The 27415-nt window shown below is 46.3% G+C and overlaps 1 protein-coding gene across 3 annotated transcripts in view; it reads right to left on the bottom strand.

Annotated features, from left to right (window-relative positions):
- The window catches only part of PDZRN3 (PDZ domain containing ring finger 3), a 308954-nt gene that overhangs the window by 61382 nt on the left and 220157 nt on the right, over nucleotides 1-27415 (bottom strand). The window contains exon 1 of one of the 3 annotated variants that reach the window (XM_040359062.1): nucleotides 11001-11494. The exons of the other annotated variants lie outside the window; for them this stretch is intronic. Within the exon in view, the coding sequence (XP_040214996.1) occupies nucleotides 11001-11069 (69 nt within the window). The 5' untranslated portion in view covers nucleotides 11070-11494. Of the gene's footprint in view, nucleotides 1-11000; nucleotides 11495-27415 lie in introns of those variants that run through there. 3 annotated transcript variants of the gene reach the window in all.

The following is a 27415-nucleotide window of genomic DNA, read 5'->3' as shown; positions in this document are numbered from 1 at the left end:
CTGAGCAGGGACCCAAAGCCAATTGTTCTGCATATACCATGGGTGCTCAACCTGTGGCCCTCCCGTTGTTGCGAAACTACAAGTCCCATGAGGCTTTGCAAGGCTGACCATTACAAGCATGACTTCTAAAGGCAAAAGCATGATGGGACTTGTAGTTTTGCAACAGCTGGAAGACCAAAGGTTGAGCACCCGTAACATATATGGACTGTTAGAACCTTTAGAACTCATAGTAAGCGGTGCTCCTTTACACACAAGGGGCCAGATTCAGAAAGGACTTACGACGACGTATCTCCAGATACGCCGTCGTAAGTCCAAATGTGCGCCGTCGTATCTATACGCGTATTCTTAAAACTAGATACGCCTGAAATTTGCCAAGATACGACCGACGTAACTCTCCTACGCCGTCGTATCTTGGGTGCATATTTACGCTGGCCGCAAGGGGGCGCTTCCGTCAATTTACGCGTCGAATATGCAAATGACCTAGATACGCCGATTCACGAACGTACTTGCGCCCGTCGGATTTAGCTACACCGTTTACATAAGGCTTACGTCCGGCGTAAGTTTACCCCTCATAAAGCAGGGGTAAGTCATGTTAAGGTATGGATGTCGGAAACGTCGGAACAGCGTCGTATTTTACGTCGTTTGCGTAAGTCGTACGTGAATGGGGCTGGGAGTAACTTAGGTTCACGTCGTACGCATTGAGCCGTCGTATCTTAGGGAGTATTTGCGACGTGATTCTGAGCATGCGCGCGCATGCGCCGTTTGTTCGGCCATGCATTCACATGGGGTCACGCTTCATTAGAATACTACACGCCCACTGCCTTGCTACTTTGAATTACGCGGGCTTACGCCGGCCCATTTACGTTACGCCGGCGTACATATGAGAGCAAGTGCTTTGTGAATACTGTACTTGCCTCTCAATGTTACGACGGCGTAGCGCATATGAGGTGCGCTACGCCTATCTAAAGATGCGCCGATCTCTCTGAATCTGGCCCAAAGGATATAACATTATATGCAGAATTTCGGATATTTTTGCATTGGATTTGGCCTATATAAAGGGGACTTCTCAGACGATCGTCCTGTGTTGGTTAATAAACGGTCTGTCTTTGTTGTGTTCACATGTCCATAAGCAATAAAAGTGTTTGTTTTATAACGGGCCCCCATAGGCTCATTCTAATTATTATTGATTTCAAATCCCGAACATCCCCTGCAGCTTGGTATACAATAAGCTGCACAGCGATATCAGGGCTCAGGATCTATTACATCACCATTATTTCCACTGGGAAAAACAAAACAAAACCTTTGTGAAAACAGATTAAAGAGGCTCCCTGCATTTATTTAATAAAGGAAGGGTAACCACCAATGCTTAAAGCGGATGTGCGCTGAAAAAAAATAAAAATTAAAAGCCAGCAACTACAAATACTGCAGCTGCTGACTTTTAATATTAGGACACTTACCTGTTCTGGAGTCCAGCGCCGATCGCAGCAGAGGACGATCGATCACTCGTCCTCTGCTGCTCCCCCGCCATCCTCAGTGAGGGAACCAGGAAGTGAAGCGTTTACTGGGAGCCGAGTGTTCCCAGAACACAACAGGGGGGGGGGGGGGGGGAGGTGACGTCATGCCGGCAGTCTGCCCGAGACAGTGTGGCCGGAAGTGGGTGCAAATACCTGTCTTTAGACAGGTATCTGCACCCCCCTCCCCCTGAAAGGTGTCAAATGTGACACCAGAGGGGAAGAGAGTTCCACTTTAGGGTGGAGCTCCGCTTTAACAGAAATAACTGAATAGACTGTGCACTTTGCAGCTGCTCCAGAGCTTAGAAAATGAGCAGAAGCTCTGCTGACTTCCATCATCCAATCATATGCCGGAATCATTTTTTTTTTCTTGGCACGTGATTGGGTATTCTTTGCAAAGTGAAGCTTTACCTCATTTACTAAGCTCTGGAGCAACTGCGCTGGCAGCGGGTAACTGCACATTGCAAAGTCCACAGTCTATTTGCCTTTAGTAAATGAACCCCATTGTATCAGTACATAATTATTGTTTGGTGGATTATATGTAATATTTGGGTAACATATATATACCTATATTTATTTGTATAAATTAGCACGGTTTACACTGACAATTTCTTATTTTTCACCTGTGGGGGAAGCGCAGATTGCCCACGCTTCACATTACAACGCGTCAGGAGCGCCACACAAGTGCATTACTGCACAGGCGCGAGATTGGGAGGTGCATGCTCATGCTGGGTAGCCAGCTGCACCGAATCACGAAAATGCATACAAGATGGCTTCAGATGCCCACGGGAGATATAGGCCCCGCCTGCTTATGAGATCCAGTTAGTTTTAAACTATTTAAACATAAATAAAAAGGACTACATTAAAGGGGAGTTCCAGCCATTTGTATGTTTATTAAAAGTCAGCAGCAACAAAAAGTGTAGCTGCTGGCTTTTAATAAACAGGCACTTACCTGCTCCAGCGCTCCAGCGACGCGCCGGCCGGGGCTCTGCTCCTCTCCCCCCCTTCCCGGCCGGCGTCTTCATTTTCAGTGTGGGCACCCGGCCGTGACAGCTTTCGGCTTCACGGCCGGGCACCCACTGCGCATGCGCGAGCGGCACTGCGCATGCGCGAGCGGCGCGGCCCGGCGCCGTGTAATTGGCCAGGAGATCGCCTAGGACCTGTGACGTGTCCTAGGCGATCGCCTACAGCAGCCACTTCCTGAAGGCGATTAAGCTTAGTCGCCTACAGGAAGGAGGAAGTGGGACAGGAAGTCCCACTCTTCCTGAAGCCCCCACTCCCCCCCCAAAAAAATGACATGCCAAATGTAGCATGTAAGGGGGAGAGGAGTGGGTTAAGAGGAAGTTCCAAATTTGGGTGGAACTCCTCTTTAATAATACTATCTAAATGTTGCAGTTAAAGTGAACCCAATTACAGCGGAGTATTAAAAAAAAAATTACTTGGGGGACTGGTTAGTTAACACAGAATCTGGTACTAGGGTTCCCACCCATCTGGGATTCACCCGGACAGTCTGGGTTTTGAATCATGTGTCCAGGTTTCAGACCACCTGAAACCCAGACACAATATTCAGAATGGACTGTGGCTCCCCAAGTAACCAAGTACCGCAACCGTCAAGTGCATAGGTGTGCCCATGGGCCCCACCCAATACACTGACAGGAGAGGAAAAGGGGCTTGATCTGCTCCTCTTCCTCCTGCCCCTACCCCTCTGTTTGGCCACCCGCACTCATATCCCAGGCGTCCGGTGCCTCAGGAAAGGGATGCGTGGGATGGAAGTTTGAAGCTCAGCAACCGGCAGATACATCGCGGATGAAGGGTGCCGATGCCTGAGCCACCATCCTTGGGCCAGTGAGCTCACCATCCAATGTCTGTGACCGAAGTCTCCCACCTCCCTTCTCTCTCCAGCCTCCAAGCCAGTGAGTACACTAGGGTAAGGGGGTCTCGTATGTAAGGGGTGCCCTGTTGACTTTGATTAAAGAGGGGGCTTTGGGAGCCCTAATTTAAGGAGGAATGCATTTCCACTTAAAAATCAAATTTTGCAGTGTGCAGCTAAAGTGTTGGGGCTTGGCTTAAAGGAAAGGTGGCAACTAGGCTGACCATGTGTGTCCCAGATTGCCCGGGACAGTCCCGCATTTTGCAGGTCTGTCCTGGGTACCTTTGTGTCAGGTTAATACAGTGTCCCAGAATGAAACTGAAACAGCCACCCCCGAGGCCAATCTGATGCCCTCAAAAAAGGCCGCCACATCACCGCTTTATTCACGGACAGTACTTGTCCTGGCCAGGAATGCCTGGAAAAGCACAATCCCCGCCCCCTGCTTGTGATTGGAGAAACCACGCCCCTTGTGTCCAATCACTGTGCTGTGAGGGGTGTCCCTGAACGGTAGTTTGGAAATGTGGTCACCCTAGTGGCAACCCTATCTGGTGACGCTTTGCAAAGTAACCAATCAGCTTCTAACTTTCAGCTTGTTCAATTAAGCTTTGACAATAAAACCCGGAAGCTGATTGGTTTCTATTCAGAGCTGCGCCAGTTTTAGCAAATCTCGCCGTCTAAGGGCCAGATTCACAAAAGGGATACGACGGCGTATCTCCTGATACGCCGTCATATCCCTGTTTCTATCTATGCGACTGATTCATAGAATCAGTTACGCATAGATATCCCTAAGATCCGACAGGTGTAATTGTTTTACACTGTCGGATCTTAGGATGCAGTACCGCGGCCGCCGATGGGGGGAGTCTGCGTCGTAAACCAGCGTCGGGTATGCAAATTAGGAGTTACGGCGGATCCACGACGGATTTCCGCGTTCGCTACGTTGCCGCTACTCTAGTTTCCCGTCCCAAAGTTAGTCGTCGTTTTAGGTGCCCTAACTTTAGTCAGCAAACGTATTGCTGTCTAAAGTATGGCCGTCGTTCCCGCGTCGAAATTTAAAAATGAACGTCGTTTGCGTAAGCCGTCCGGGAATACGGAAGTACGCTACGCGCGTCGCCGTTCGAAAAAATGACGTCACGGCGCGCAAAGCGCGGCGGGAGTTAGGAAACGGAGCATGCGCAGCAGGTCCGGCGCGGGAGCACGCCTAATTTAAATGGCACACGCCCATTTGAATTGGCCCGCCTTGCGCCGGAGGCCGCTGGCGTAGTTTTCATCGCAAGTGCTCTGTGAATCAGGCACTTGCGATGAAAACTTGCGGCGGTGTAACGTATCTACGATACGTGACGTCGCCGCTCCCCTACGTGAATCTGGCCCTATGTTCTCTTATTTGTAGACCTGTAATACAAATTAGTATTTTTCTATCAAGCGATGCTTTAAGAAGTGAACAGGTTGCAGAGCTGTGCTGCTGAGTGACACCATGGGATAAGAAAAGCTGAATCCCCTTCTGCTCGTGTCACTCTCCGCAATCCAGTCTATTGAGTCTGAGGATCAAATCGCTCTGCAGAAAGTTGGCCGGCTAGACAAATACAGACAATTGTCAATTCATTATCCATCCGCTACAACACCTTTGTGAACTAAAGGTACTTTGAACATTAAAGGAGAAAGATTCCCCACTGACAGATAACTAGGCAACAGGAAGGTTGGCTCACGCCAGCAACGCACTCCCGCTAACCTTCTTTCGCGGCTTCTTACGGCACACAAGAGAAAAAAGAAAAGGCAGCAAAGCCCGGTTCCTTCATTAGGGATGAAACACTAGAGCGTCCATCGCACATTACAGAGCACATCCAGCTCATGCTCCCCTGCTGCTTAACAGCTAATAAAACGATCCGTTATTTGAGGCACACCGGCGAGCCGCCACAACAATCTGTAGAGTCTGCACTGTGCCAGCTAGCCTAAGGCATCTAGAGGGTTGCAGGTGGCATCATGTACAGTATGTCCTGGCATTTATTAAAGCATTGAAAGAGAGCTGAAACTGAAAGTATGTTAGATATTAAAGCGGAGGTCCACACAAAAATGGAACCTCCGCTTTTCGGAACCTTCTCCCCCTCCGGTGTCACATTTGGCACCTTTCAGAGGGGAGAGGGGTGCAGATACCTGTATAATACAGGTATTTGCACCCACTTCCGGGCACAGACCCCCGCGGACAGATACTGTCTTCTGAGAAAAACACAAAAAAAAGGGGTTGTAACTAGGGTTGCCACCTGTTCGGGATTTACCCGGACAGTTCGGGTCTGGAATCATGCGTCCGGGTTTCAGACTGTCTGAGACCTGGACACATTATTCAGACCAGACTAAGTCTCCCCTCTCCTTCCTCTAAGTAAGTACGCTAATGTAAATCAGGGTTCTCAGAGCACTTATTACATCAGAGCTCCCCTTTACACCAGAGACCACAGTGCTCCCCTTTACACCAGAGACCACAGTGCTCCCCTTTACACAAGAGACCACAGTGCTCCCCTTTACATCATCGCTCCCTTTACACAAGAGACCACAGTGCTCCCCTTTACATCATCGCTCCCTTTTACACAAGAGACCGCAGTGCTCCCCTTTACATCAGAGCTCCCCTTAACACCAGAGACCGCAGTGCTCCTCTTTACATCAGAGCTCCCCTTTACACCAGAGACCACAGTGCTCCCCTTTACATCAGAGCTCCCCTTTACACAAGAGACCACAGTGCTCCCCTTTACATCAGAGCTCCCCTTTACACCAGAGACCCCAGTGCTCCTATTTACATCAGAGCTCCCCTTTACACCAGAGACCACAGTGCTCCCCTTTACATCAGAGCTCCCCTTTACACCAGAGACCACAGTGCTCCCCTTTACATCAGAGCTCCCCTTTACACCAGAGACTGCAGTGCTCCTCTTTACATCAGAGCTCCCCTTTACACCACAGACCACAGTGCTCCCCCTTACATCAGAGCTCCCCTTTACACCAGAGACCGCAGTGCTCCCCCTTACATCAGAGCTCCCCTTTACACCAGAGACCACAGTGCTCCTCTTTACATCAGAGCTCCCCTTTACACCAGAGACCGCAGTGCTCCCCCTTACATCAGAGCTCCCCTTTACACCAGAGACCGCAGTGCTCCTCTTTACATCAGAGCTCCCCTTTACACCAGAGACCACAGTGCTCCCCTTTACATCAGAGCTCCCCTTTACACCAGAGACCACAGTGCTCCCCCTTACATCAGAGCTCCCCTTTACAACAGAGACCCCAGTGCTCCTATTTACATCAGAGCTCCCCTTTACACCAGAGACCCCAGTGCTCCTATTTACATCAGAGCTCCCCTTTACACCAGAGACCACAGTGCTCCCCCTTACATCATCGCTCCCCTTTACACAAGAGACCACAGTGCTCCTCTTTACATCAGAGCTCCCCTTTACACCAGAGACCACAGTGCTCCCCTTTACATCAGAGCTCCCCTTTACACCAGAGACCACAGTGCTCCCCTTTACATCAGAGCTCCCCTTTACACCAGAGACCGCAGTGCTCCTCTTTACATCAGAGCTCCCCTTTACACCAGAGACCACAGTGCTCCCCTTTACATCAGAGCTCCCCTTTACACCAGAGACCACAGTGCTCCCCCTTACATCAGAGCTCCCCTTTACAACAGAGACCCCAGTGCTCCTATTTACATCAGAGCTCCCCTTTACACCAGAGACCCCAGTGCTCCTATTTACATCAGAGCTCCCCTTTACACCAGAGACCACAGTGCTCCCCTTTACATCAGAGCTCCCCTTTACACCAGAGACCACAGTGCTCCTCTTTACATCAAAGCTCCCCTTTACACAAGAGACCACAGTGCTCCCCTTTACTTCATCGCTCCCCTTTACACCAGAGACCGCAGTGCTCCTCTTTACTTCATCGCTCCCCTTTACATCAGAGACCACAGTGCTCCTCTTTACATCAGAGCTCCCCATTACACCACAGACCACAGTGCTCCCTAAGGTGGCAACCCTAGTTGTAACTCACCATACTACGATTTATGTAAAATAAACAAAACCCACGAACAGAGATGGGGAGGAGGGTCAAGAAAACATTTTCTTACGATCTGACCAGGGAAAGACTATCTCTGGAGGCCATCCCTGAGATCTCCTGACCAAGAACCATCCCTGACATCTCCTGACCAAGAACCATCCCTGACATCTCCTGACTAAGAACTCTTGAGAAGCAAATTGACTGTTTTTACCTAAAATAAGTCAGAACTCAAGTGCTCCCCACATCTCTCCTCCACAGGCCTACATACAGTATACACTTGTACTTAATGGGAAGAACCTACATATTAATCATTTGTAAGACTGACTGATCAGTGCCCAGACCAAACATGCCATCTAGAACCTGTAGGAACCTTAAAGCCCAATGGAATACACAGAGGAGAATTTAAAACAGAGATCTCGTCAAAATAGAATAATAACTTGGATAACAATATCCAACAAGAACAATAGATTTGGCCTTTAAAACAGAGACAGTTAAGCCTCGTAGAGGGAGTATGCTTGGCTATGTAGTTCCCAATTCTCCCAATCCTTGTAAAATTTGCTTCCTTCCATCAGTAACCAAATGACAAAACTACATTGCCAGGTAATGCCTTCAGGCCTTGAATATCTATATCCCTGGATTCTCAGCCAGGGTTCCTCCAGAGGTTTCTATGGGTTTCTTGGGCAAATTCTTCTCAGAAGAAACCACTGACACCAATGAATTAACTATCTGTAAGTAGGACATTGATGCCACCAACTACCAGTGTAAGAAAACTTCACACTGCTGACCACCAGTGGTCCCAATGACCAATAATGGTCAATGGTGGGATTTTAAATGGACCACAAACAGTAATGTATGAAAAATAATTTCATTTTTTTATCAAAATGTTTATTTTATTTATGTTAATAAAATTGTAATTATTTTTCATACATTACTGTTTGTGGTCCATTTAAAATCCCACCATTGAGGAATAATGTTTTTACTTTATGTACCTGGGATGAGATTCACAAACAGTCTAGTCGAAATAACTCAGGCAAACCCTCGTTCAATAATGTAATGCCCTGTAGGCACGACCGTTTTTTCCGTTGGAATAAACTCGGATGGTTTTTCCAATGGAATTCCGCTCAAGCTGTCTTGCATACACACGGTCACACCAAATTCCGACCGTCAAAAACGCGGTGATGTAAACACTATGACGAGCTGAGAAAAAATAAGTTCAATGCTTCCGAGCATGCGTTGACTTGATTCCAAGCATGCGTGGTTTTTAGTGCATCTGAATTCCATACAGAAGAACGGATTTTCCAATAGGAATTTTTTCCATCGGAAAAAAATAGAGAACATGCTCTCTATCTAAACGGAAAAAGTCAGATGGGGCATGCACACGGTCGGAGTATCCGATGAAAATCTCCCATCTGACTTTTTCCATCGGAAATTCCGACCATGTGTACAGGGCATAAGAAGCATTCTTCCAACTGACCACCAATGTAAGAAGCATTCTTCCCACTGAACACCAATGTAACAAGCATTCTTCCCACTGACCCCCAATGTAACAAGCATTCTTCCAAAAGACCACCAGGGTAAGAACAAATCTTCCAACACACCACCAATGTAAAAAGCATTCTCCCCACTGACCACCAATGTAAGAAGCATTCTTCCCACTGACCACCAATGTAAGAAGCATTCTTCCCACTGACCACCAATGTAAGAAGCATTCTTCCCACTGACCACCAATGTAAGGAGCATTCTTCCCACTGACCACCAATGTAAGGAGCATTCTTCTAACTGACCACCAATGTAAGAAGCATTATCCCCACTGACCACCAATGTAAGGAGCATTCTTCTAACTGACCACCAATGTAAGGAGCATTCTTCCCACTGACCACCAATGTAAGGGGCATTCCTCCTGTTGGCCAGCAATTTACGGAGCACTCTTCCCACTGACCACCAATACAAGAAGCATTCCTCCCATTGACACCACGTGAAGGCACAGTAGGCTGTAGATAAAGTACGGTAATTATCGGCAGGGCTTCCCTGAGACCTAAAAGCTATTTCAAGGGTTAAGAAATTCTGTCTTGTACAGTAGAAAACCTCTCCTATTTCTTATTAATAAACATTTGGAATTCCTTTAGACAAAATACATAAACATTCTGTTTTTAAAAAGAAATAAAAAAAAGTTACAATAGTAAACAGTGTTGGGTAAACCAGAGATTGGATGGATCAGAGATACAATATACTAAAGCCTTACAAATCATAAAATAAAATAAAAGAATAATAATAATAATAATAATAATAATGATAATAAAATTAGCCTTACAAATCATAAAATAAAAAAATAAAATAATAATAATAATAATAATAATAATAATAATGATGATAATAAAATTAGCCTTACAAATCATAAAATAAAATAATAATAATAATAATAATAATAATAATAATAATAATAATGATAATAAAATTAGCCTTACAAATCATAAAATAAAATAATAATAATAATAATAATAATAATGATGATAATAAAATTAGCCTTACAAATCATAAAATAAAATAATAATAATAATAAAATAAGCCTTAAATAATAATAATAATAATAATAATAATAATAATAAGCCTTACAAATCATAAAATAAAATTAAATAAGCCTTACAAATCATAAAATAAAATAATAATAATAATAATAATAAAATAAGCCTTACAAATCATAAAATATAATAATAATAATAAAATAAGCCTTACAAATCATAAAATAAAATAATAATAATAATAATAAAATAAGCCTTACAAATCATAAAATATAATAATAATAATAAAATTAGCCTTACAAATCATAAAATAAAATAATAATAATAATAATAATAATAATAATAATAATAATGATAATAAAATTAGCCTTACAAATCATAAAATAAAATAATAATAATAAAATAAGCCTTAAATAATAATAATAATAATAATAAGCCTTACAAATCATAAAATAAAATTAAATAAGCCTTACAAATCATAAAATAAAATAATAATAATAATAATAATAATAAAATAAGCCTTACAAATCATAAAATATAATAATAATAATAATAAAATAAGCCTTACAAATCATAAAATAAAATAGTAATAATAATAAAATAAGCCTTACAAATCATACTGTGCAAAACAAAACTGAACCATAACCGGCAAAACATTACAACGGCTGACCCATAATTGCCAACATTTTAAAATCTCTTCCACTTTGCTGCAGAGAGAACGGACACATCCACACTCACCCTACACAATGCCATCGCACCATGAAGGTGCTTACTAAACTGAAACTCAATACTTTATTTTTCAGATTAGCAACTATTAGGATGGAATAAGATATGAAGCTCACGTGCACCAGAGCAAAACATTTATACTACGGTTGCCAAATTCTGAAATCTAGAGGCACGCCAACAAGAAAAATGCCTTCTCCCAATCCAGGGACAGTCCCCAGGACCTTTTGTAGCCATGGCTTAGATATCATATTGATTGGAAATCGCTGGCAGCGGCGGTTAACCTACCCAGAGGCTGGCAAGAGCAGGCGGCACAAATCGCACATGGAAATGAAAATTTCATGGCATTACCTGGCAAACTTCGTAGAGTAATTTGTATTCCTCATCGGCTCTCTTCAAGCTGCATAGGCTGCATCCCATGTTTGGAGGATGTCTCAGAGGGGACACATGCGTGCGGCCGTCCAGGGGCGAGGAGGCAAGAGATCCCAGGAAAAGCAGTCACATTGATGCTGCTCGGCAGTGACAGAAGGCACAGTGCTCCTCTGTGTGTCTCTGTTCTGTATCCTGACGCTGCAGAGCCCTCCCCTCCACAGCCGGAGTCTGGCTGCTGTGCACTGGTCCAGCACACACACTAAATACTGCTCCTCATGCATATTAATCAGATCTCATTGCCTATTCAGATGGAGCCACCGATACGAAAAGGCAGAAGTGAGCGCCGCGACACAACGCATTCCTCTTTTGAACAAGTGGCTTCAGAGCGACACTTAACCAAATGAAATCCTCAAAAGAATTTATCGCTGTTACAAGCGCTCGATGGATAGCTATACCGAGTCCACAGAACGCAGATTTGTCTGATAGGACTGATAGATAAGCAATAATAACCAAATGACAAATGGCGGGGAGAGAATGAGATGAGTTTTCGGAGAACTGAGAATTTTTTTTCTGTATTCTCAAATAGCAAAATCAGCCTAAATGGAATGTATAGTGGGCCAGATTCACGTACCTGCGCCGCGGCGTAACGTATCCCGTTTACGTTACACCGCCGCAAGTTTTCAGCGTAAGTGCCTGATTCACAAAGCACTTGCCTGTAAAATTACGGTGGTGTAACGTAAAGGCGTCCGGCGCAAGCCCGCCTAATTCAAATGGGGCGTGTACCATTTAAATTAGGCGCGCTCCCGTGCCGGACGTAATGCGCATGCTCGGTTTTGAAATTCCCGCCGTGACGTCATTTTTTGAACGGCGACGTGCGTAACGTACTTTCTTATTCCCGGACGTCTTACGCAAAAAAAAAATTTGAAATTCGACGCGGGAACGACGGCCATACTTTAACATGGCTCGTCTAAAGTTATGCCATGTAAAAACAGGCTTAACTTTGCGACGGGAAAAAATTACTAGCGACGACGTAACGAACGCGAAAACCGTCGTGGATCGCCGTAAAAGCTAATTTGCATACCCGACGCTGGAAAACGACGCAAACTTCACCCAGCGGCGGCCGAAGTATTGCAGCCTAAGATCCGAAGGCGTACGAAGCCGTAAGCCTGTCGGATCTTAGCCAAAAGCCGTCGTTTCTTGTTTGTGAATCACAAATTAAGATACGACGCGGCAAATTTGAAAATACGCCGGAGTATCAGTAGATACTCTGGCGTATCTCGTCTGTGAATCTGGCCCAGTATTTTTGTAAAGATAGCTGTACTTGTTCATTCCATGTGCAGACTGTGCTTCCTGCTTAGTGGGATTTGCACAGTGATTGCTTGCTAAAGAGTCAGTCCAACCAAAAGTATTCCATCCGATTCAGTAGCATAAGTGTGTGCACAGGGTGTTCCGGATGTGCCTGGGCACACCCTAATCACCTTGTGCAGTGCAGATTCCCCCTGATGCCCGGGGCCCTTCTGTCCTTTATGTCATCATTTACCGGCGCCTTCCTTTTCTGAACAAGCACAGTTATGCCGCGTACACAAGATCGGATTTTCCGTCTGAAAAAACTTGTATGGTTTTTCCGACGGAATTCCGCTCAAGCTTGGCTTGCATACACACGGTCACGCAAAAGTTCGACCATCAAGAACATGGCGACATACAACACTACAACGAGCCAAGAAAATGAAGTTCAATGCTTTCCGAGCATGCGTCGAATTGTTGTGGTGGAAATTCCGACAGGAAAAGTCCGATGGAGCCTACACACGGTCGGAATTTCCGACTAAATGCTCACATCGGACTGATCTTGTTGGAAAATCCGATCTTGTGTACAAGTGATTTGTAACGATTACTCACTGAATTGATTCCTTATTGAACCATAGTAAACTATGCTAAGTTTACTATGCTTCAATTTGTGAATCAATAGGAAATTAGCACCGGAAACTTTCCATTCATTCACTGTCCAGAAAGGGACTGGATAATCTCTGTCGCCTGTTCACTTCTTGGTTCCTTACCAGGAATGGTCGATCCGAAGATCGGTCTGGGGTGCCAAAATCGTGGGCTCCCTGGACAGGTAAGTGTCCATTTTGCAGTAGAACATGTTTTCTTTGTTGGAACGTGTTGCTTTGCCCTGCATAGACAAATTTCCTTAGTAGGAAAAATTGTAAGTAGAGTGGAAGGACAAGGGTGCCACACAAATCCCAAGTAAGTCTGGTAGCTTTTTTTAATAATATCAGTCATGAAAGCCAACGCGTTTCAGGGGCTCATAAGTTTCCTTCATCAGGGCTAAGGGAATATACATACAATCTGTCAGTAGATAGTTACCAGTATAACTACTCTACAGAACTAATTTCCAAACGGAGCATGCGCAGAACGTTCGGCGCGGGAACGCGCCTAATTTAAATGGTACACGCCCCATTTGAATTAGGCGGGCTTGCGCCGGACGGCTTTACGCTACGCCGCCGAAAGTTTACACGCAAGTGCTTTGTGAATCAAGCACTTACGCTGGAAACTTGCGGCGGCGTAACGTAAATGAGTTACGTTACGCCGGAGCGCAGCTATGTGAATCTGGCCCTTAATTCTTAGCGATCATACATGCAGTTCTTGATAAAATATCTCCTGATGAAGCCATGGTATGGCGAAACATGAAGAGAATTGGAATCTACTGCATCTTTTCCATCCACCGTATGGATATACAGTGGAACCTTGGAATACGAGCATAATCCATTCCAGGAGAATGCTTGTAATCCAAAGCACTTGCATATCAAAGCGTAGAAGTCAATGGAAGCGAAAATAATTTGTTCCACGTTGACTTCTATGGCATGCAATACTGCATGTGGCCGGAGAGCCTCGGAAATACTTGGGGACAGCTTGGCTGATCTTGGAAACCCTCGGAAACGGAGCATTTCCAAGTGCATTCGAGTATTTCCGAACAGCTTCAATCGGCTCCGGCGCCCCCCCGCACCTCTGGTCAAATGCGGTACTGCACACCACAGAGGCTTGAATCTTGCTAGACAACACTCGCAAACCGAGTCAGGATTTAAAAAAAAGAATCGCTCGTATTGCCAAACGCTCGTTAACCACGTTATTTTTATATATTTGTGTTGCGCCTTAAAAATCCCGGATCTCTTCTCTGGTTACAAATGAGCAGAATACATATTGGCCTAAATCTATGAAGAAATTTCTATTTTTTAATTTTTTTTTATTGGATATGTTCTATAGCAGAAAGTAAAAAATATTGTTTGTTATTGTAAAAGAAAAAATATTGTTTGTTTTTGCTTTTCAAAATTTTCGGTCTTTTTTGGTTTATATAGCAAAAAAAATAAAAAAACGCAGAAGTTATCAAAAAACACCAAACAAAAGCTCTGTTTGTAGAAAATAAAATCATATAAATATAGGGGTAGATTCAGGTAGGGAGCGCATATTTGTGAGCGGGCGTAACGTATCCTATTTACGCTACGCCTCCGCAACTTTGACAGGCAAGTGCAGTATTAACAAAGCAAAGTTGCGGCGGCGTAGCGTAAATAGGCCGGCGTAAGCCTGCCTAATTCAAATGTGGAACATGTGGGCGTGTTTTATGTTAATTTATTGTGACCCCACGTAAATGACGCATGCGCCGTCCGTGAAAGTATCCCAGTGCGCATGCTCCAAATTAACCCGCAAAAAGCCAATCCGTGAATGTAAATGACGCACTGCCCTATTCGCGAACGACTTACGCAAACGACAGAAAATTCGATGCTGGCCCGACGTCCATATTTAACATTGGCTGCGCCTCATATAGCAGGGGTAACTTTACGCCGGAAAAAGCCTTACGTAAACAGCGTATCTGTACTGTGACGGCCGGGCGTACATTCGTGAATAGGCGTATCTAGCTGATTTACATTACGTAAATCAGCGTACACGCCCCTAGCGGCCAGCGTAAATATGCAGTTAAGATACGACGGCGTAGGAGACTTACGCTGGTCGTATCTTAGACAAATTCTGGCGTATCTGATTCTTTGAATCAGGCGCCAAGATACGACGCCTCACACTCAGAGATACGACGGCGTATCTGGAGATACGCCGTCGTATCTCCTACCTGAATCTGGCCCTTAGTTTTTGCGTACAGCTTTGCATGACCGCACAATTGTCAGCTAAAGTAACGCAGTGCTGTATCGCAAAAAATGGCCTGGTCATGGGGGGGGGGTAATCTTCTGAAGATCAAGTGGTAAACCTGACCCCAAAGCTTAGTCTTAACCAATCCCAACATAAGCTCCCCCCTTAACATCAACTGACTCTTAAAATCAGCCCTTAACCTAATCTTCTCTCCTGACCCTAAACCTGATAATTATCTCCGTCAAAAGGATTATTACAAAATTACAAATTGGTATTCTCACTTTACTATTTGCCATAATTACAGCAAATGCCATGTGCTGAACCCTTCGCGTGTTAGAATTTGAAAAGCCCTTGATTCTATTTAAAACTTCTGTTTTAAATGAACCTTCCAAATCGATTGATTCTTCCAATAGATTTTGCCCGGTGGTTGTGCCGGAGCCCCATAATTCTCTGATACACAAATTTGCTGTTGGAATATATTTGTTTATAGTTGAAGTTTAATTTATCTTATATTTTGCCTTCCATGATTTCCCCCCCCCCTTATCAACATGCTAATAATTTTTTTTTATTAAAAACTTTGGCCCGGATTTAGCTAGATTTGCGCATTTATTACGGAGGTGCAGGGCAACGATTTTGCCCTGTGCCCCCGCAATTTTTTTGCGCTGCACTCGATTCACGGAGCAGAGGCTCCGTAAATTGCGCGGGCGCGCCGGCAACATGCCCGGCGCAAGCTCGCGCAATTTAAATGATCCCGTAGGGGGCGGGAATCATTTAAATTAGGCGCGTTCCCGCGCCGATCAAAGAGCGCATGCTCCGTCGGGAAACTTTCCCGACGTGCATTGCGGCAAATGACGTCGCAAGGACGTCATTTGCTTCAAAGTGAACGTGAATGGCGTCCAGCGCCATTCACGAATCACTTATGCAAAGTACGTAAAATTCAAATTTCGCGACGCGGGAACGACGGGTATACGTAACATTGGCTGCCCCTGCTAATAGCAGGGGCAGCCTTACGCAAAAACCGCCGTACGGAAACATTGTAAATTGTGGACGCAGGGCTCGCGCAACGTTGTGAATCGGTGTTAGTATGATTCGTTGATAATGGCACCCCCCACACATGTTTGCAGATGTGTGGGGGGTGCCATTATCAACGAATCAGCTAAAAGCCAGCACATGTCTCTGCGTTTCGAGAAAGCGCCTAGGCTAAGAGCTCTTCACTCTCCCTGTTTGAGTTTTTGAAAAGGGGAACACTGGAGACCATGGGAGAGTAAAGAAGCCACTAAGTCATTCAACCCGCCTACCCAAAGCAGAAATGCCAGTCTTAAGTCCTGTATACACAATCTGACTTTTTGATAACAATGGTCCAACGGACGTGTTTTATCGGACAATCCGACCGTGTGTACACAAGTCCATCAGACTAAAATCCAAAGTACAAACACACATGCTCAGAACCAATTCTAAACATCAGACAACAATAGCAGAAGTTGCCCAAAGGGTGGCGGTAAAGAGCTGAAAAACCACGTGATTTGGCGAAAGTTGGCTGAAAATGTTCTGCTGTGTGTATGAAAACCAAGTTCACGGCCAACGCCCATTCGGACAAAAATCCACAGAAAAGTCTGATGGAAGTCCAATCGTGTGAATGAGGCTTTAGATGGACTAACCCTCCAACAGTATGTCTGTGAATTCACTGTAGGTCAGTGGTTCTCAACCCTGTCCTCAAGTACCCCCAACAGGCCATGTTTTGGTAGTTTCTCTAAAGCCCTGTATACACGGACAAATCCGGATATTTATGTGCGAAGGGCCGTTGGCTGTGAACTTGGTATGCATACACACGGCAGAACATTTTCAGCCAACAAACTCAAATGTAGTGACGTAATAGATGTACTACGTGGTTTATCTGCTCTTTGGTGCCACCCTTTGGGCAACTTCAGCTAATGTTGTCTCAAGGCCGATACACACGATAGGACTTTTTGACAACAACTGTCCGACGGACGTGTTTTATCGGATAATCCGACCGTGTCTACGTACCATCGGACAATTGTTTTCGGTTTTTCATCGGACAAATGTTCGCTGTGAATGCTCTCAAACTTTGACAACAAATGATGGAGCATTATCCGATCGTGTGTACACAAGTCCATTGGACTAAAGTCCAAAGTACAAACATGCATGCTCAGAACTAGGGTTGTCCCAATACCGATACTAGTATCGGTACCGATACCGAGCATTTGCACGAGGACTTGTACTCGGGCAAATGCTCCGATGCTTCAGCCGATACCTGGACAGTCAGGGTGATCAGTGCGGTTGGGGAGTTACAAGCACTGATCACCGCTGACTGTCCTCGTATCCTCCTCCAGCCCCCTTCCATGTCCCACTCCATACTGCCATCTACCTCCGTGCTACAATCTCTTTTTCCATGTTCCTGCCGTGTGCCCCCAACCGTGCTGCTGCCGTGTGCCCCCATCCGTGCTGCTGCCGTGTTCCTCCGTGCTGCCGCCGTGTCCCCCCTCCGTGCTGCCATCTCTTTTTCCATGTTTCTGCCGTGTGCCCCCATCCGTGCTGGTGCCGTGTGCCCCCATCCGTGCTGCTGCCGTGTTCCTCCATGCTGCCGTCTCTTTTTCCGTGATGCCGCCGCGTCCCCCCTCCGTGCTGCCGCCTTGTCCCCCCTCAGTGCTGCCGCCGTGTCCCCCCTCAGTGCTGCCGTTTCCTGCCCCTGTGTCCCCCCTCCGTGCTGCCGCTGTGTCCTGTCGCCGTGTCCCCCCTCCATGCTACCGCCGTGTCCCCCCTTCGTGCTGCGGCCGTGTCCCCCCTCCGTACTGCTGCCGTGTCCTGCCCCTGTGTCCCCCCTCCGTGCTGCCACCGTGTCCTGTCGCCATGTCCCCCCTCCGTTCTGCCGCCGTGTCCCCCCTCCATGCTGCCGCCGTGTCCCCCCTTCCTTGCTGCTGCCGTGTCCTGCCCCTGCGTCCCCCTCCGTGCTGCTGCCGTGTCCTGTTGCGTGTCCCCCCTCCGTTCTGCCGCCTTGTCCCCCCTCCATGCTGCCGCCGTGTCCCCCCTTCATGCTGCCGCCGTGTCTTGCCGCCGTGTCCCCCCTCTGTGCTGCCGCCGTGTCCTGCCCCTGTGTCCCCCCTCCGTGCTGCCGCCGTGTCCTGTCGCCGTGTCCCCCCTCCGTTCTGCCGCCTTGTCCCCCCTCCATGCTACCGCCGTGTCCTGCCGCCGTGTCCCCCCTCCGTGCTGCCGCCGTGTCCTGGATGGAGACGATCTGTCAGAATGGAGAGCGGCGGTAGGAGCCGGTAAATCCGGCTCCTACCTTTTCCGATTGTACAGAGTCAGTGATGAATCTGTACATGATGGAGGTATAGAGCAGAAAAAACACGTGATTTGGTGAAAGTTGGCTGAAAATGTTCTGCCGTGTCCCGTGTGTATGCAGAACAAATTCACGGCCAATTCGAAGCAAAAAAACACGGAAAAGTCAGATGGAAGTGCGATCGTGTGTATGAGGCCTTAGATACAATAGCTGTCCAAAATACCAAGCCAATAACTCTGATTTAAAGCACCTGTGCAAGATAAAGGAAAACCTGAAAACATGGCCTGTTAGGGGTACTTGAGGACAGGGTTGAGAACCACTGCTGTAGGTGACCACCCAAGACCCCTGTTCCCCTCCAAAGGTTAACACTCATTCTCTGGTACTGTCTCCGAATGGCAGCAAAGGACGAGCAGGATGTCAGCGAGGTCTCCATTGTCTACAAGTGAACTTTTAACCTGCCTTTCAGGAAAAAAAATGCCGGTCAGGAATTCTCAGTCCAATCTAATTTAACCCTCCCTTTTCTCCTCAATCTTCCTAATCCCTCACTGGGAGCCGCTACACGGCGCTAAATGAGTCATTTACCAGCAAAAATGGATGTTTGTTGGCCAGTTAAAACCTCCAGCTATTGTTCGGCTTTAATGCACCACTAATGCAATTACCGCACACAAGAGCATATTTTAAAGGTGCGCGATAAGGCTTGTACTATACATCTCCCTGCTATTAGCGGGACCAGCGGGGGAGGGGGGGGGCTGAAACGTGACGGGAGGAAGAAAGGAAGCAACAAGGAATACAACACAGAAGAGTATGGAATGATGGCAAACCGAAAATAATTTCCTTAACCACTTCCATACCCGGCACTTACGCACCTTCCCGCCCAAGCCAATTTTCAGCTTTCAGCGCTGTTGCACTTTGAATGGCAATTGCGCGGTCATGCTACACTGTACCCAAACAAAATTGGCGTCTTTTCTTCCCCACAAATAGAGCTTTCTTTTGGTGGTATTTGAAAAACAGAAAAACAAGGTCGATGAGCATGTAAGAAAAGAGCAGGGACTATAAGACCCAGACTCCTCCTACAAACTCAGGCTAGCCAATGGCCAGTCTTCTGTCATACACATATATATATATCTATATATATATATATATCTATATATATATATATATCTATATATATATATATATATATATATATACACTGTGGGCCAGATCCACGAAGCGCGGCGCTTCTATCTGTCCGGCGTAGCGTATCTCTGATACACTACGCCGCCGTAACTTACAGCTTTTTTTCGTATCCTGAAAGAATTTGCGCCGTAAATTACGGCGGCGTAGTGTAACTTTGGCGGCGTAAGGGCGCGCAATTCAAATGTATGTGATGGGGGCGTGTTTTATGTTAATACGTATTGACCCAATGTAAATGACGTTTTTTTTTTAACTGCGCATGCGCCGTCCGTGGGGGTATCCCAGTGCGCATGCTCGAAATGAACCCCCAACAAGCCAATGTTTACGACGTGAAAGTCATTCTACGCAAAGCCCTATTCGCGAACAACTTACGCATACGACGTAAAATTTTCCAATTTCAACGCGGGAACGACGGCCATACTTAATATAGGACACGCCTCATATAGCAGGGGTAACTATACGCCGAAAAAAGCATTACGGAAACAACGTAAAAAAAATGCGCCGGCCGGACGTACGTTTGTGGATTGGCGTATCTAGCTAATTTGCATACTCGAAGCGGAAATCTACGCAAACGCCACCTAGCGGCCAGCGTAAAAATGCACCTTAGATCCGACGGAGTAGTAAGACGTACGCCAGTCGGATCTAGCACAGCTTCAGGCGTATCTTCTTTTGTGGATACAAAACAAAGATACGCCGGAGCAAAATAGAAGTTACACGGCGTATCAATAGATACGCCAGCGTAACTTCATTGAGGATCTGGCCCTATATTGTCAAAAGTATTGGGACGCCTACATTTACATGCACATTAACTATAATTGCATCTGAGTGTTAGTCTGTAGGATTCAATATTGAGTTGGCCTCACCCTTTGCATCTACTACAAATTCAACTCCTCTGGAAAGACTGTCCACAAGGTTTAGGAGTGTCTATGGGAATGTTTGACCATTCTTCCAGAAGCGTATTTGTGAAGTCAGGCACTGATGTTGGATGAAAAGGCCTGGCTCGCAGTCTCCGCTGGGTTGAACGAAAAAAAAAAAAACTGATAGTGTGTACCAGGCTTTACATATATCCAATGGTCTCAGATGATACACATAGATGAAACAAATCCTCAGACATAAGTTGTACCTGTTTATCTGCCACTCTTCTACTTTCATTTACAGTCTACAATTTACACAGCATTTATGATCAGCTGAGGGTAATCTGAGACCTGAGTGGAGGGAATTGACACCCCCCCCTTCTACACAGTCTCATAGGGTAACATGCAGAGCCAAAGCTGACAATCACAGGCTGTGTGCTGGGAGGGAGTCACCGCTCCAGGTGGATCTTGTATGCAATTAAGGAACCTCTCAGGAAACCAAGGTGCTGACAATGCACGAGGCAAATGTAGAGTTTCAAAAGGGATGGACAGCCGCACTCCAAGGAAACTTCAAAAGTTGTCTTTATTGGTAAAAATGGGCATGCATCACAAAACACAGCAAAAGGAAGGGACAGCCGACGCGTTTCACACTATTTCAGTGCTTAGTCATGGCTCAGACAGACTGTGTGCTGGAGCTCCCCTCTTCCCCTTGGATCCCTAGGAGTTAGCATAACCTGTCAGAAGTGACTCATGAAGATAGCACAGGAAGAAGACATCACACTAGATGCTTTGGATTTAGACAAGTACACAATATAGAAGGATATACTTTGTTCATTTTTCATATATGAGGTTTACAACCACTTTAATGGTCTAACAACATGGCACCTCTTCTCTGTATTGGTGGAAGATGGACTTTGGGAATCTTTCATAGTGTCTTCTTCAGAATTTTTTTTTTTTGGGGGGGGAATTGCCCGTCATGCCAATCTGCCAATTCTGAGGGTCTGACTCCAAAACAAACAGGCAGATTGGAAGTTCTGAATTCATCTGCAGCAAGCTTATAATACTCATAGGCTTGAAATGTATTGAAACCACAGGAGAAGCGTGATAGCAAGGCACCCAGTATTTTATAAGGAGGTCAGCAAAGGGAGCCTACCTACTTCGCCCATAATAGAGTCCTGGTAAAAAAAAAAAAGGCACAACCAGGACAGTGAACAAAACTAAAAATATATATAAATTAAAAAAATAATAGTATTTAACCAGAAAGGGCTACTAAAAAATAACTAACACTGCCTACTAATACTATCTCATATGTAAAATCTATAGCAATCATTGTGCATGTAGAGATCTATTCATAGGTCACATAGCAAATGATACTAAAGTACTAACTGATCTGCAGAAGGAAGAGAAAGGAAATGGACTACAGTGCCACCTGCTGGTCCAAGGAGGTACAGCAGGGGCTCTCTAAGCTTGGTCCTACTAACGAAGAGAAGAGCCAGCTTCTGTAAGAAAACTGGACATGTAGTCAAGAAATATTCTACTGCAGACAGACAGTGGCCCAGATTCAAGAAGCACCATAGTTGCGCGGCGCAAGTGCTTATTTGCTCCGGTGTAACGAGTGCTCCTGATTCAGGAACCTCGTTACACCGAATGCAGCCTAGGATGTGACAAACATAAGCCTCCTTATGCCTTCACATCCCAGGCTGCATTCTTGCGTTGGCCGCTAGGGGGCGCGGCCTTTGTGATCGGCGTGTAGTATGCAAATTGCATACTACCACCGATTCACAAAAGTTGCGCGGGCCCTGCGTACGCAAGGTACGGAGTTTCCGTACGGCGCCTTTAGCATAAGGTTGCTCCTGCTAATACTCCTGCTAAAGTATAGCTGCGCCTCCCGCTCGCGACGTTCAAATTTAACGTCGTTTACGTAAGTGAACCGTGAATGGCGCTGGACGCCATTCACGTTCACTTACAAGCAAATGACGTCCTTGCAACGTCATTTGCCGCAATGCACGTCAGGAAAGTTTCCCGACGGAGCATGCGCTGTTCGCTCGGCGCGGGAGCACGCCTAATTTAAATGATTCCCGCCCCCGGCGGGATCATTTACATTAGGCAGCCTTGCGCCTGGCTGCTTAGCATATTGCCCGCGCAATTTACGGAGCAACTGCTCCGTGAATCGCGGGCAAAGCGCAATATTTGCGTGGGCGCAGAGAAAAAAATTTGCTCTTTGCCCACGCAAATATTGCGCGATTCTACTTGAATCTGGGCCAGTGTTTATTACGATTCCGTGCTGGGAAGGGGGGTACAGTTCCCTGCTCCTGTAATTAAAGTATAAAGGCAAAACCTTGTTTTTCACCCCCAAATTTTGCATATAGTGAAGAAGGATTAAAACCCCTGTCAGGTTCTTTCTGCTGTCTATGGCCTGATTAGGGGGGGGGGGTCAATATTAGGACACATTCCTGCCCAGGAATCAAGCAGTGTCCTCATTCGAGCTGATTTTTCGATCCATAGCCGATTCCCTACTGCTCATGTGCAATGCGCGTTGCGCTTTGTGAATGGCCCGGCGGCGGTGGAAGGAGGCAGGGGCCGGACTTCTGGCTCAGCAAACTCACTCGTGAGTGGGAGGGGGTAACTGTCAAAACCAGGTACCCACTCCCCTGAAAGGTGCCAAATGTGGCAGCGGAGGGGAGAAGGAGGCAGACAAGTGGAGCTTCCCTTTTGGGTGGAGCTCTGCTTTAATTACAGTGGAACCTCTGTTTACGAGTAACGCGGTTAGCGAGCATTTTGAAAGACAAGCAACTTTTTGAAAAAAAAATCTGACTCAGTTTGCGAGTGTTGTCTCGCAGCACGAGCAGAATTCAAGCTAATGGGATGTGCAGTACCGCATTTGGCCAGAGGTGCGGGGGCGCCGATGACACTCGGAACGGTTCAAAGCCATTCGGAAGCCATTCCCGGGTGAGAAAGTATCCTGTTCTCTTTGCATTGCTTCCTTTAAGTGAAATCTCTGGCCAGTCTCTATTAAAAAACTGACCACCCTAAGCAGGAGAACATAGTATGATCAGGTTTCTAGCTTTGCTAGGAACTCAGCCTGCTCCCCTCCAATGATCAAGCTGGTCCTGACACCCCCCTGCACAGCCATTCACTGGGAAGATCAGTGTGCTGCTGCTTCCCCCCTCCCTAGGCCTCTAATTGCATTGGATTGACTATGGCCAACCCTGGATTGTAGGACAGCAGGTTCGCCTTCCAATAGGCATTAGCCCCCCTTGTCTCTACTGTATTCTCCTGGTGACGCCATACTTTTCCCTCCGCCGTTTAAATACAGCACGGCTGCGATTTCACAAGCTTATTAAGATCAGATAGGCTTTAATAGGCCCAATAAAGCAAACCGAGTATGAAAATTTAATTTTGAAAATGTGGAAGCTTAATTAATTATGTATCAGAGAAATTAATTCTTCACACCATTTAATACATACCGGCTGATTTATCAGATCTGAATATTTGGATTCTCTGACAGCTGGAAATATAAAAAGCACAAAAAGCTAATTGCGATTTAATTGGATCAGGCTTGGGTGTAATAGCTGCAATGTTTGCTCCAGTGACTCCACCTTTTCATCCATTCTTAATTAATTAAAGGAGAACTCTAATATTCTATCATAACATCAGAGAAACGGCAACCTTTTATTTGTGAGCAAATAGCGGACAGACAGTGCACGTCCGGGTCCGTGCACGTGCATGTGTCTATTAAAAACCAGAGCTACAAGCGAGTCCATCCACCCACTTTATCTCCAGTACCAAAAACAGGCCACCTGCATGCAGATCCACTCTTCCTGGAATGAATAAACGACTGGATCATTGCACTGTAGGGGCCAATGTGCCAGTGTGAATGACTGGGCACCGCCAACTTAGATGTGTTGTTGGCAGACCTGGCAGTGTGTCAAGTATTTCCTCTCGCTCCTTCCTTGCAGTCAGGGCTGCCTTCAGGGGGGGCAGCCCATACACATGTAGGGGGCCCTGGTGTCCTGAGGGGCCCCGGCCACCCAGGCCCCAACCAAAAAGACTGAGTTGTTGAGTGAGTGATGCACTCAAAGGAATGTCGCTTTGCGGAATATATGGGGCTGTCTCTTTGCTGAATATATGAGGCTGTCTCTTTGCTGAATATATGGGGCTCTCGCTTTGCTGAATTGGGATGTCTGTTTGCTGGATTGGACTGTCTCTTTGCTAAATATATGGGGCCATCTCTTTCTTGGATTGAAACGGTTGAGTAAGGCCCCATACAGACGACCGAACATGTCTGCTGAAACTGGTCCGCGGACCAGTTTCAGCAGACATGTTCGGTCGTCTGTACAGCCGAGCGGACAGGATTCCACCGTACATTTGCCCGCCGGGCCTTTTTCGAGCGGGCAAATATTTCTAAACATGTTTAGAAACATGCCCGCTGGAATCCCGTCCGTCGGACATGTTCGGTCGTCTGTACAGCCGAGCGGACAGGATTCCACCGTACATTTGCCCGCCTGGCCTTTTTCGAGCGGGCAAATATTTCTAAACATGTTTAGAAACATGCCCGCTGGAATCCTGTCCGTCGGACATGTTCGGTCGTCTGTACAGACCTACCGTACATGTCCGAGCGACTGCCATCCCTCGCAGGCGTCGAATGACTTCGACGAATGCGTGGAAGCATTGAAGTGCCAGGGCCGCGCACGTCGCCGCGTCATCGTCGTGGCGACGACACGGCCTCGTCGCCGCGTATCGAGTACGCGCGGATTTCTGTATGATGGTGAGTACAGCCATCATACAGAAATGCCATCATACAAAAATCTCCGGGCAGACATGTACGGTGAAAACGGTCCGGCGGACCAGTTTCATCGTACATGTTTGCTCGTCTGTACGGGGCCTTAGGGCCAGTTGGCCATCAAGTCATCCAAGGATCATACGTTCACAGCCTGCTTTACTATGTTACAATTATTTCCCTCCATCTCTACATTGTAACAATACAAATGAATTTCTTTCCTTTCTTTCTTCTGGCTACATTTTACATCTGCAAAGCAACACAACTGTTCATACAGTGAATATTAAATATACCTGTTTTACAAGTCAGTTAAAAGACTACAATACCACCCACACCGAGGCAGACACAGCTATAATAACATGAAGGTTTTAATGGTCTCCAGAAGCCCTGATCAGAAATCCTTTGAAATGTAATTTTTTTTTCCCTGCCGCATTCGGAATATGCCAGAGAGAACATCTAATTAATGCTTAAAATATGCACCTTTTCTTTCGGGGGGCAGCTAACGAGTAAAAACTCTGTGTAATGATGTAATCGGGCTTGTCAAAAAAAATAAAATAAAAAAAAAGAGAGCGAGAGAAAGGACACAGAGACAGAAGGCAGGGCAGTGTCAGGGGACCCGGGGTGACATGTCATCTTCTAATTAACTAAGTGTTCCTTTAAACTGTCAAAGTCAAGCAGACCCCTCGCTCTGCCTTTTATAAATATTCATGGGGCACAGCCTGCGACTTCTGATTGCGATCCCGGAGGTTCGAGCAGAACATGTGTCTGCGACTGTGCAGAGGGAGAGAGAGACGAAGGCTTGGATGGTGTCTAAACACTGTTCTTCCTCCCAGGGCGCTTATTGATTTCCAAATTATTAAATACTTTGCCTGTATTGAAAAAATAATTATTTCCCTGTTGCCATTAGATGCAAATTTTTTCCCGCTTTCCCAATAAATGTCCAAGAAAACTGTCCCCGCGCCCCCAATTTGGCATAAACAAATAGGTACGAGTTTACTATGCAGAAACCTATAGGCCCGGATTCACATACAACGACACTCCACACCAGGGAGAAAGCCTTGCATTACTGTGTGGAGTTACAGACAGGAGAACAGGAAGTGAGGATTTCTCAGAAGAAATAAGGACATTTAAAAGCAAAATGGAAGGATGAGGTAAGTGAAGGAGGACTGCACTAAGGAAGAGGAAGCTATTTAGGGAAAAAAAATCCCTTTACAACCCCTTTAAGCTAAAATGTCATTGGGCTTTGTAAGGCTCTTATCGCGCCTTCGCGATTTTGCTTTATGCGCTTTCCATTTAGATCAATGGAAATGGGAAATGCATCAAAATGCATCTTGATGCAAGTGTTCAGCCATGCATCAACATATGTTAAGATGCACGTTGACATTCAATACGCAGTGCATTGCAACCTGCATTAAAAACAGGCAACAGTGGCCCAGATTCAGGTAGATCCGTGCAATATTTGCGTGGGCACAGGGCAACGAGTTTTGCTCTGCGCCCACGCAAATATTTTGAAATGCCCGCGATTCACGGAGCAGTAGCTCCGTAAATTGCGCGGGCGATATGCTAAATAGCCGGGCGTAAGGCTGCCTAATGTAAATGATCCCGCCGGGGGCGGGAATCATTTAAATTAGGCGCGCTCCCGCGCCGAGCGAACAGCGCATGCTCCTTTGGGAAACTTTTCCGACGTGCATTGCGGCAAATGACGTCGCAAGGACGTCATTTGCTTCTAAGTGAACGTGAATGGCGTCCAGCGCCATTCACGAATCACTTACGTAAACGACATGAAATTTAAATTTCACGAGCGGGAAGGGCGGCTATACTTTAGCATTGGTTGCCCCTGCTATTAGCAGGAGCAACCTTGCGCTAAAGTCGCCGTACGGAAACTCCGTACCTTGCGTGCGCAGGGCCCGCGCAACTTTTGTGAATCGGTGGTAGTATGCAATTTGCATACTATACGCCGATCACAATGGCCGCGCCCCCTAGCGGCCAACGCAAGAATGCAGCCTGAGATATGAAGGCATAAGGAGGCTTATGTCTGTCATATCCTAGGCTGCAGTCGGTGTAACGAGGTTCCTGAATCAGGAGCACTCGTTACACCGGAGCAAGTAAGCCCTTGCGCCGCGCAACCGGCGCAAGTGCTTCTTGAATCTGG

This window comes from Rana temporaria, chromosome 7 (assembly GCF_905171775.1).
Source record: "Rana temporaria chromosome 7, aRanTem1.1, whole genome shotgun sequence".
In the NCBI taxonomy this organism is placed as follows: Eukaryota; Metazoa; Chordata; class Amphibia; order Anura; family Ranidae; genus Rana; species Rana temporaria.
The sequence above is the reverse complement of the archived record's forward strand: the minus strand, read 5'-3'. Positions and strand labels throughout refer to the sequence as shown.